This window comes from Anastrepha ludens, chromosome 4 (genome assembly GCF_028408465.1).
Source record: "Anastrepha ludens isolate Willacy chromosome 4, idAnaLude1.1, whole genome shotgun sequence".
Classification (NCBI taxonomy): Eukaryota; Metazoa; Arthropoda; class Insecta; order Diptera; family Tephritidae; genus Anastrepha; species Anastrepha ludens.
The window spans coordinates 844,742-856,526 of record NC_071500.1 but is presented as its reverse complement, the minus strand read 5'-3'; the positions used below and the strand labels follow the sequence as shown (position 1 = coordinate 856,526).

Below are 11,785 nucleotides of genomic sequence, written 5' to 3'. Positions count from 1 at the left end.
TTGTGTGGCACGTAGCGCCGTCTTGTTGAAAATAAACGTTGCCCAGATCAATTCCGGCCATAAAAAATCGTTAATCATCTTTCGATAGCGCAATCCTTTCACCTGTAACACCTGTTATTGGAAAACCCTTTATTACAGCTGGATGATTATTACAAAATAGGTATGGAAAATACATGTATTTATTATTATTGCTGGTATACCCATTGTGAACACCAAATAAAGTGCGTGAGATACGGTTCACTAGACAGGGCTAGTTTACTGCGTCGACTGCATCGCCTAGAGAGTCATGGAGAAGTAAGTCTTCAAGAAAAGATAGTGAGAAGAAAAAATAAACATTTTTAAGAGCTACCGCCATACATTTTTTAGATGACATAAAAGAAAAGCTGGCGGTAATGAGTGCAAATTAACGAACGATTTTTCTCCACTTTTGCAGCTCTTCATCTATTTTGGTAAGAATGTAGGAAAAGGTTTTTTAGTGGAGACACTGGCTGTATTCACAAATGCATATCTGTTAAGCTAGTGGAATAAGTAAAACCCAAGCATAGATTTAACAATAAATGAGTTTTTCATTGCCGCCACAAAAACTATTTGAAACGCACGGACAAAATCAAGATTAATAATCGCGCTTCGCTTAACTTTGGGCGGCGACAACTTCACAGAGCGCTAATGTTGTTTTTATTCTCGCTAAATGTTCGTCTTAACTCAAAAGCTATCATTTTGTGTTACGTAAGATGGCAGTAGCAGAAACGTAAATCAGCTCAAATCACAATGCGCTGACCTCACGCGAGCAGCCCACCTTGAGTTGTGGACCATAACGCATTGATCATAGCTTTTGTCGGTTTCTTCTTCATGCGTCTCATTGACCGAGTGGCCGGTTGAGTAAAATACAAACATAGCGATAAGTTGTAATTAAAAACAGCTGGCATAGCGAAGAGGTGGAAACAAAAACACCGAAGGCCGTAAATGCGCTGATTTGAAGCTGTTGTGCTCTTGAATATGGATTGGTGTCAACAATATGCTTCCTCAACACCAGCGCCAAGGATTTCCAAAGAATATGGCATATAATTACGTACAGGAATAATTGCAGTTGTAAACATGGTCGAGATAAAGCAAGCTAAGCTTATTGTTGTATTTATAATTTTCTAATAGTGGGCTAATCACAAAATTTTCCGGACGTTTAATAACCGCTTAAGTTTGCAATTTAGTTTAATATGCCACTGTATTATATTTTCAAAAAAAAAAAACTTCTAAGTGATCCAAAACAAAAAATTCTAAGTGATCTAATTTAGTATTCCGTTATAATTAAAATAAAGTTCACATTTATAGAACCTCGCAAAGAGGTCCTCAATGTGAGTGATCGAGAGCGAGAGAAGTAAGGAAAATTGAGCCACTTAGTGTTTAAATACTGTCACATAGATCGGTTCTGTTTCACGCTACCCACAGAAATACAACTAAGTGCGGGGTACACTTTGCAGGTGAGTGTAATTACTAACTCATTAATTTCGCATGCAGAAAACCGGCTAAAACAGTTGGTTTCCAATTTACTGGCACGCTCACACTCACCCAAACGAATTCATGCACATTTTCCACACAATCTGGATAAGCGTCGACGTGCTCGGAGAAGCTACCTGACGCTGCTGCGAAACTTTCGTAATTAACTTTTGTGGTTTCATGGGAAACTATTTTGAGGAACACGAGGTGCACGCACAACTTTCGCTTGCGTACAAGCAAACTGCAGATCTAGAGTGCGATCTGGTTGAAGCGAGGGAGGTGGATGCATCTGAAATTGCACCCTGCAAACAAAACAATGTTGCACGCTGTAAATGTCACTTAACTGCGCGCTTCCAATAACATAGCGCTCTCCACATTGTTGTCGACTAACCCAACCCTCGCATCCAGCAACCCCCATTGTCACTTCACACAATCAAGTAGCAAACTAAATCACTTACCACTTAAGTAAGGGGCAGCCAAGCAGCGGGGGTTGGCGGGTGTGGCGCGCTACCTAGCGAGCTGTCTTTGTGACACTTGATGTTGGTTGAGCTGTTGTTGTATCGAAAAGAAGTTGATTCAATTCAAGCAGAACTGGATGCTGCAAGAACACAAGTGTTCAAGTTGTCGGTTGGAAGGGACCAAATGCCACTCGTCCTCACCCACAGCAATACCTCAACACCCCATGAATGTCTATCCATGTTCCTGCATGCCACAACCACACCCTCAAAACTACGTATTTTTATTCATTCCAAAAATTGGGGAAACTTTCGTTGCGTTAGGAATAAGCATTTCTTTGTCTGTTAAAATGTGTGAGGGAGATAGAGCGACGCAAATAGGGTTTTTTGATTCACGGGAAAAGTTGCAAGTTAAATTAGGAAAAGCAATAAAAATTAAGCGAATAGTTAAGAAAACTTGAACACCCGTTGCCATTATAGGTTCAACTGCGAAGCCTCTCTAAGGCTGGAAGGTATCAGAAATCCAGAGACCTCTTGGAAACTGCCCTAAGCAAATATAATATGAATTTTTGAAACCTATAACAACCTATTATATTAGGTTGGGTGCGTTTTACCGAACGCTTATTGTTCAGAGCGCCATAGCATAATTCAGTGGCATCACCTACTACATTTTTTAGTTTTGCACACCGCAACCCTATGTCACATTTTACTTTACTTTGTATCAAAGCTGTAAAGCAGAATATACTTTGATTTTGGATATCATTCTGTGCACATCTGCACATCTGCGTATCATTTCTTGTTGTATTTGTTTTTTGCTATTCTTTGCTACTCAATCGAGCCCAAAAATTCTTGCGCGACGACAACATTTTTGGTGACCCCGACGTGATCACATAGGCACCGCTATTTGCCGATGTGAATTTGCTGTATATTGGACATAAGCACCGTACTGCTTGTACATAAGCACCGTACAAAAATCTCGCGACTCAACAGTTACCTGAGTTGTACAGTCGCATTTTTTCTTTCTTCGAGTTTGCCGTGCAAACAGTTGCCGCGTACAATTCATTTTGAATCAACATAAAATATTGGGAGTTTTTAATAGAGAAGCGGACTAACTTTTAAGAAATGTTGTTCTTAAAACGGAAAAGCGTAGCCTTACTACGCCAACTTAATTTGAATCAACCTAGTGTAGAGGAACTGCACGCCATGGATCATGCAGAGATATCAGTGAGATTAGAGCAGCTAGATCGTATTCAAGATCAATTCGAGTCAACGCAATCTCAACTGGAAGAGGAAGACCCTAATGAACTTGACGCCAACAATCGCGATGAATTTGCAGCCACGTTCATTAGGAGCAAGGCAGCATTTACCAGAGAATTAAACAAGGTGGATTACCAACCAATGTCGTCAACGAGGAATCCACCACTTCAGGAGCAGCCATCCGTCGTCATAGTGAAGCAGCCAAGGTCGCGCCTACCAGAATTACAGCTACCACAATTTGGTGGAGCATACACAGAATGGCCGAACTTTTTTGGCATGTTTCAAACGGTTGTTAACAATGACTCTGAACTGTCGAATCTGGAAAAATTCCAGCACCTGCGATCCTGCTTGAAGGGTGCAGCGCTGGACACCATTCAATCTCTTGAAATTCGTGATGAAAATTACATAACTGCATTGAACTTACTAGTTGAAAGATTTGATAACCGACGTTTAATTTTTCAGGCCCACATTCATGAGTTATTCAAGCTGCAAAGGGTGAGTGCTGATAGGCAATCAGGAGAATTACGGTCGCTTGTGGACAGAATTGTATCGCATGTTCGAGGTTTACAGTCGCTGGGCACAACCGAACAAATAGCCGACTGTTTACTCCAGCACATTACGGCACAGAAATTGGATGCGACCACGCATACGCTATGGGAAGAACGAGTATCCACTGACAGACTGCCCACTTGGACGGACATGGTTACTTTTTTGCAAAGGAGATGCCAAGCAATGGAAAATGTGGCCCACGCTATGGTAACGAAGACACCTAGCACTCAGGTGAGCAATGCAAAATATCGAAAAACCTCATTTGTCGTATCAAAGACTGCTCAAAAAATCTGTGCTGTCTGTAATAAGTACGATCACGTCGTCTACTCCTGTCCCGTGTTTGCCAGTATTAGCCCGAATGAACGCTGGAAAAAGGCAAAAAACGCTAAATTGTGTATTAATTGCCTTAAACCAGGCCATCAGGTGCAGCAGTGCAAATCATCTGCATGTCGCCGTTGCTCGTTGATGCACCACACTCTATTGCATTTTAATCAGACGGATCAGACGAATCTCAGACCACCCGAAGGATTACCTAGTCCAGCGCAGTCAGCACCACTCATAGCCATGACAGCCAGCAATTCGTCTCCAGCTCACCCAACTGCTAACTCAAATGAATGCGTGCTACTTGCTACTGTTGTTGTTTTAATTCGCAACTATGTCGGTTCTCTCGTGCCATGTCGTGCCATTCTTGATTCCGCTTCCCAGCTTAATTTTGTAACAACTAGACTCGCTAGTCAATTACAGCTTAAAAAATCTAAGTCATTAGTGACAGTTTCGGGCATTGGAGACTCAGAACTCGTTATCGACTCCAGCGTGAACATCTTCATTCAGTCATTACATAGCAACTTCACTGCGACTATAGATGCAGCAGTAACTCCAACAATCATCGATTGCCAACCAAATTATTCACTTGACATCACTCATTGGGATATTCCAGCGAACATAACTCTAGCAGATCCCGAATTTCACAAGCCGCAACGTGTGGACCTCCTGATCGGCGCAAGCATGTTCTTTGACCTGCTATGTATTGGTCAATTTCATTTAAGAAATAATAATCATATTTTGCAAAAAACTCGTTTTGGCTGGGTTGTGTCTGGCGGTCGTGGTATCTCGTCAAGGTTATCATCCTACATAACTACAGCAACAAATTCATTTGAGTCTGATGCAGTTCATCAAACTACCAACGATATGGTGCGTTCACTTTGGGAGGTAGAAAACAGTTTTGAGCCCATTCGAAAGGCTACAAAGGAGGAAATCGATTGCGAGGCTCATTTCAAGGCGCATTACAGTCGTATGGCGACAGGTGAATATTGGGTTCGCCTTCCTTTAAAGCCTAGCGTACATCAACTTGGAGATTCGTACCAACAGGCTTTGCGACGGTTTTTGGCTCTTGAAAGGCGTCTTCAGCGCAATCACGAAGTGAAAGCACAATATTCATTATTCATGAAGGAGTATATTGAGCTCAATCATATGTCTCCTATCTTAAAACTACCAACAACAGTACCTGTTTACTTCATGCCTCATCATTGCGTATTCAAGAATGACAGTTCAACAACCAAACTCAGAGTTGTGTTCGATGGCTCGGCGCTGACGACAACTGGGTATTCATTGAATGAGGTACTGATGACGGGTCCAACGATACAGGCAAAGCTAGTAGATACTCTCATTCGTTTTCGATCTCATTCGGTCGCACTGAGCGGCGACATTTGTAAGATGTATCGGTGCATTAAAGTCGCAGCCCCTGATAACTACTTGCAATGCATACTTTGGAGGGATGACCCTCAAGATGACATCCAAATGTTCAAACTCGATACAGTGACTTACGGCACAAAGTCCGCACCCTATTTAGCAGTTCGCACCATGCATCAGCTTGCTCAGATCATTTTGCGCGATTTCTACGTCGATGACTTAATCACCGGCGGCGATACCATTAATGACGTAACTCATATAATGTTACAAACATCTGAACTACTAGGTAAAGGTAATTTTAAAATTAGGAAATGGTGCTCGAATGTACCAAAAGTGCTCAGCAACGTACCAGACGCAGATAGAGAGAAACTCATCAAGTTTGATGATGGTAGTTACATCACAAAGACGCTTGGGCTCCAATGGGACCCTGATTCCGATCTGTTTCTATTTTCGTTTGTTGCACGCCAGGCAAATAAGAAAATAACTAAACGCTCAGTTTTGTCAACAATTGCCCAATTTTATGATCCACTAGGATTGATTGGACCCATCGTATGCAAAGCCAGAATATTTCTTCAACGCTTATGGATGGAAGGGCTCGATTGGGACGAAAGTCTACCATTATCGCATCAAACAGCTTGGCTTCAGCTGTATGGGGAATTCGGTACCCTAAAACAATTGAAATTTCCTCGATACGTGGCCAGCCCAAATGCTTGTCTGGAGTTACATGCATTCTGCGACGCTAGCCTCTCAGCGTACGGCGCTTGTGTCTATATTGTTGCCCGCCTACAGAGAAACGTTCGCACTACATTACTCTGCTCAAAGTCCAGGGTTGCACCACTGAAATCAATTACAGTTCCCAAGCTGGAGTTATGTGCAGCTACGCTTTTGGCGCAAGTAGTCCATGCCATTGACAAGTTACGCGTTTTCAATTGTTCGTTTTTCTGTTGGTCGGACTCCACAACGGTTTTATCATGGCTAAAGGAGGAACCGTCTAGTTTTAATGTTTTTGTCGCCAATCGCATTACAACCATACAACAGTCCACAAAAGATATGGAATGGCGCTATGTGCCAACGAGTCTCAACCCGGCAGACATTTTATCAAGAGGTGCTTCGCCAATCGAATTGGCAAGTTCATCGCTTTGGGCCAACGGGCCTCCATTTCTACACGAATCAGAAATAAATTGGCCCAAACATAGTATTAAACTTGAAACTTTACCTGAACGACGGAAAGTGGCGTTACTGTCCTCGTCTTCAGTAGTTGATGCCTCGCTGAATTGCAAATACATTAATTCCTTTGCAGCAATGCAGCGAATATATGGCTATGTGCATATGTTCATTAAGATGGACCGCTCAGGTAATCTCACCACAGCACACATTCAACACGGAACTTGGTATTTACTTCGTATGGTACAACGAGTTCAATTTTGTTCGGAATATAAGGCTCTGAAAAGGAATTTGCCCATAAGCTCATCAAGTAAACTAACATCTCTGACACCCTTTTTAGATTCTTTTGGACTCATTCGAGTTGGAGGTCGTTTAAGAAACTCGTTGCTTCATTTTCAGTCTCGCCATCCAATACTGTTGCCGAAGGGACATCCACTTACTAACTCTATAATAATGCATTTTCATCACCAGAATCTACATGCCGGACCTCAAGCATTAGTGGCAGCAATACGACAACAATACTGGCCCGTTGGTGGCAAAAAAGCCGTAAGTCACATCATAAACAAATGCGTGCGATGTTTTAGACTCAGACCCAAGATGTGTGAACAAATCATGGGCAATCTACCTGAGGGTCGCGTCCGACCCAGCCGACCATTTCTCACCACTGGTGTTGACTATTGCGGGCCTTTTCACTACCGATCTGAAATAAGAGGGAGACCACCAACCAAATGTTATATTTGTCTCTTCATATGTTTTACTACGAAGGCTGTTCATATGGAACTCGCCAAGGATCTGTCTACTGAGTCGTTTCTAGGCGCCTTGAGGCGATTTTATTCTATTCGCGGCAAACCGATGGTCATCTGGTCCGATAACGCCACAAATTTTGTTGGGGCGAAAAATGAGATGGCTGAATTACGACAACATTTCCTTAAGCAACAACACGTTGAAGAAGTTCACCGGCAATGTCTCATCGAAGGAATTGATTGGAAGTTCATACCACCAAGGTCTCCACATTTTGGAGGCCTTTGGGAGTCCTCAATCAAAATGGCGAAATTCTACTTCTGGCGAGTTGTTGGTTCAGCGTTGCTTACTTTTGATGAACTTAGGACTCTTATATGTCAAATTTCAGCGGTGATAAACTCTCGACCACTTTGTTCAATTTCAGAAAATCCTAACGACTTAGATGTCCTAACACCAGCGCATTTTTTGATAGGTGCTCCACTCACATCCATACCAGAACCAAACCTTTCGACACTTAACATCGGCCGACTTGGACACTGGCAGCGAATTCAGTTCATGCAGCAAGTATTTTGGAAAAGATGGAGTTCCGAATACTTATCACTTCTGCAACAACGCTCCCGTTGGAGATCGTCAAGAGACAATATCGCAGTCGGAACACTTGTCCTCATCAAGGATGAAGTATTGCCACCGCTGAAATGGCCGCTTGGTAGAATAACTCAGATTTTCAAGGGAGATGATGGCATGGTTCGAGTAGCTGAAGTTAAAACTGAAGGTGGCGTTTGTAAAAGAGCCATTGCCAAATTGTGCGCTCTTCCCATCGATGATAACGTGGTTGGCAGTATAATCTCCCAACGGGGGGAGAATGTTCAGAGCGCCATAGCATAATTCAGTGGCATCACCTACTACATTTTTTAGTTTTGCACACCGCAACCCTATGTCACATTTTACTTTACTTTGTATCAAAGCTGTAAAGCAGAATATACTTTGATTTTGGATATCATTCTGTGCACATCTGCACATCTGCGTATCATTTCTTGTTGTATTTGTTTTTTGCTATTCTTTGCTACTCAATCGAGCGCAAAAATTCTTGCGCGACGACAACACTTATATTTAAACAAAAAACAATAATTATATTATATAAATAAGTTAATCAATTATATATTCGCCGTAGCTGGGCAGGTACAACCAGTTTTTAGGGCGAAGATAAGGCCCTTCATATGGTTTGAGAGGGAGCGGAAAAGATGATAATCGGTCGGTGCAAGGTCCGGAGACTACAGCGTATGCTGAAGAACGTCCCATCCGAGCTCTTGGAGTGCGGCTTTGACGACTAAGTACCGAAAACCAGTTTTTTTTTTAACACAAAATTAAGATTTTGGAAGCAAACGGAAAATTTTAAACATTTGAGACAAAATATAGAAACACTCTCTGTCTCATCTACTACGAAATACAGAACTTACTATCAAAACGTGTAAGGAATACTGGCGAAGATTAAATAGTGAATAACCATCAAAATTTTTGCCAGATTGATGGGAATATTTCTAATACACTCACAGATGTAAAATCAGGCCAAAGGTGCTATTTGTGTCCTGCTACTTGAAAGCGAGTACTAATTTGGTGTTTTATATTTTGACCTAATTCTAATGAGTTAGCCTCCAACCCCTGCAGTATGACCCGTTCACTTTCAGAATCATGATTTGTGGGATTCCATATCGCTACGTCCTTCAGGTTATCAATTGCACGTTAATAATTCATCTTGCCATGGAATGAACTTCACTAAATTTATTTTCATTTGACATATCCCAAAAATTCCGAACGAATACATTTTTTTGCAATTAGATCCGACTAAGAATCAGGATGTATGTTACATAAGCGTACCAAGTGGCCTCTAATTCATATATAAAATGTTTAAAAAACACTCCTGCGTTCCAATTATTCCAAGTTATTTGCAAAGAACTTACTTTCACAGCGTTCGAAAAGGAGCTCTTTTATTTGAATACTTAAGCCCATTATTGGTTGGCTTCTGCAGTGCAATGTGGGAACCATTCACGGATACACCGACCTGAACGAAGTGTATACTACTGTCTCTTTAATTACGTATTAGTCCATAGTACTTCGCACTGCTTCATGTCAGCAGCGACTTTTTCATTACCTTAAAAAATGTTTTCATTAAAAGTCGGTTTGTTGCCCCTAAAACATAAATTTACTCGCGCTTCTTGTCAAATGGGGCTGTGAAATATAATATATTTAGCAGCATCCATCGAAGTCTTAATAAATATGACAGCTCCAGATTTGGGAATCAGGCGCCTCCAGTCCCAATTGCATTTGATTGCTTTTGTCAAAGGATTATAAAAAAATCTCTCTTTGGGTATTGCCTACCAAAAAGTCAAATATTTCAACATTTTCCTGCGTTCATTCCACATAAAGGCATCAGCACGCAGGCATTTACTATTGCTGAATTGAATCAGCAGAGTGCATATGATGCAAATTCGATTTTTGCTGTTTTAATTAAAATGCTACCGACTCGATTCAACGAACTCCTTGATGGGCGTCGTGTATTAGTGCTGCAAAACGTCCAGCCCTCTTTGGGTCGTCGCAACTAGGGTAAGCTGCAATTTGTGCCTTTGGCTGCCGACTTCTCTAACGATTTTGCAATTTGAAAAGTATTTACACTCTTCAGTGGCTCTCTAAGCCACTCGCAATCAAATGGAACTAACTTTGGAACGAGCGAACGAGCACACATACACAGGCTAACACGAGTGAGCTGTAGTAGACGTTTCTAAGGGTGAGAAGGATGAAAGCGGCACAAATGTTGCCCTGCCTCACCCGACATCCAAGTGTTAATTTTAATTATTCCCATTGCAGTTGTTTTTACTACAGAATAACAGTAGGTTGCCTCCGAGTGGTATTTGTTGATGATTCCTATAGCTCTTCAAATTCTCCATAGCTTCGAGTGTATTTAACGAACTGAAAGGACATGTCGACCAACATAGTCGACTTTGAATGGTGCATTAATGCAATTGAAATGAAAATTTTACCTTCATTTCTCGAATATCTTTTTCAATGTGAATATTTTTCTTTTATACGGCTTTGGCGAAAAGCTCGGATCAGTATACGCTTAGTACGGGCGACTGTCTCTTGCTGCATTGTCACTAATTTCATATGAAGCTCTTCCGCTTTACCGCGGCAATTTTCTAGCCGATTGTTGCCTGCTCAACACTCATCACTTATCTTATCCCGCGCGCGAAATGCACTTGCAACATTTGTCTTAATTTTTAATAACGGTGAATGTATTTCACGTTTATGTGGAGCATCGTCGTCGTTAATAGCAACAATGTTGGCGGATGCATCGGCTGCGAACACATCGTCGCCACCCTACACGTCTACACATTTAGCTACCTTTGCACACACAAACCACACCTGTGCACACTACCACACTTGCGCTGAGATTGTACGTCGCATTCGTGCAGATTTAATTTTCAAGCGAAACTGTAATAAAATTGCGTCACGACCACCGCGGCCACATTTCTGGTACACTTTCGGTTGCATTGCAGCAACAAGGCGAATTTCGGCTGTATCAGCATCCTTGCTGCCCCCTTTCATTAACTATTCGCCCACTTATTCTGCCCACCAGCATTGTCTCTTCGCAGCACAGAACGAATATTTATGTGGATTTTTTCTCCTTCGGGCGCGAGTTTTTCGTAGCGCATAGCCGCGTTTTGTATGCTTTGTGGCCACATATGCATATATGTATATAAGTATAGGTGTGCGCTAACCACATGACAGTGCAACGATGTAACGCCGACAGAAATTGTAATTTACAGCCATACAACCAGCCATCCTCACCCTGCTCATCCTGCTTTCGCCCCGTTGAAATGTGAAATGGTTATCTTCTGCAAGGGGGGCGCTTTGCAATACTCAGAAATAAGCCAACAACAGATTGTCAACCTCTTAGTCGCGCCCATTGATGATGAAATATTATATGCGACTACCATTTTGTTTGTGCAGCTTTTAACGACGTGGCACCTTAAACGCAGAAGTGTGCATTCAAAATGCCAGTGTGGCATCATACGGGTTTTGCTCGCTGCATGAAATTCTAATTTCAAACTTACTCTCGCACAAAACGTTGCTAAAGAGCTTTCAAAATGACGAACGACTTTTCTTATTAGTCGGGATTTGATCGCCCTGGCTACAGCCGTTGCATTCTCACTGGTTTGCACCAGCCTCGGAGGCAGGCCGTTGTTCCACGGTTTAGCAATTTAGAGGAACAAATTGCTATATTTGCCATTTGCAAACAGCCAAAAGTGAACAGCATTTGGAAGGATTGCAACCAATTCACATGACCTCGCGAAGAACGTGTATTCATCGCCGCAAATCAATTAGGCATCCACGTATTTTAGCGAACATTTTCTGTTTCTCGTTCCTTGTTAGAATTGTTGCCC

The 11,785-nt window shown here is 42.0% G+C and overlaps 3 protein-coding genes across 3 annotated transcripts; all 3 read left to right on the top strand.

Moving 5' to 3' along the window:
- Positions 1-3,068: 3,068 nt before the first annotated feature.
- On the top strand, positions 3,069-3,679 carry LOC128860686 (uncharacterized). The gene is made up of 2 exons (XM_054098344.1): positions 3,069-3,594; positions 3,666-3,679. The coding sequence occupies exons 1-2, from the start codon at positions 3,069-3,071 to the stop codon at positions 3,677-3,679; spliced, it is 540 nt and encodes a 179-aa protein (XP_053954319.1).
- Positions 3,680-3,902: 223 nt separating this feature from the next.
- LOC128860676 (uncharacterized) lies at positions 3,903-6,352 on the top strand. Its single transcript, XM_054098333.1, has 3 exons — positions 3,903-3,983; positions 4,029-5,733; positions 6,231-6,352. Exons 1-3 carry the CDS (start codon positions 3,903-3,905, stop codon positions 6,350-6,352), a joined length of 1,908 nt encoding a protein of 635 aa, XP_053954308.1.
- On the top strand, positions 6,187-8,281 carry LOC128860226 (uncharacterized). Its single transcript, XM_054097585.1, has one exon. It carries the CDS (start codon positions 6,492-6,494, stop codon positions 8,229-8,231), a length of 1,740 nt encoding a protein of 579 aa, XP_053953560.1. The 5' UTR covers positions 6,187-6,491; the 3' UTR covers positions 8,232-8,281.
- The last annotated feature ends 3,504 nt before the right edge of the window (positions 8,282-11,785 follow it).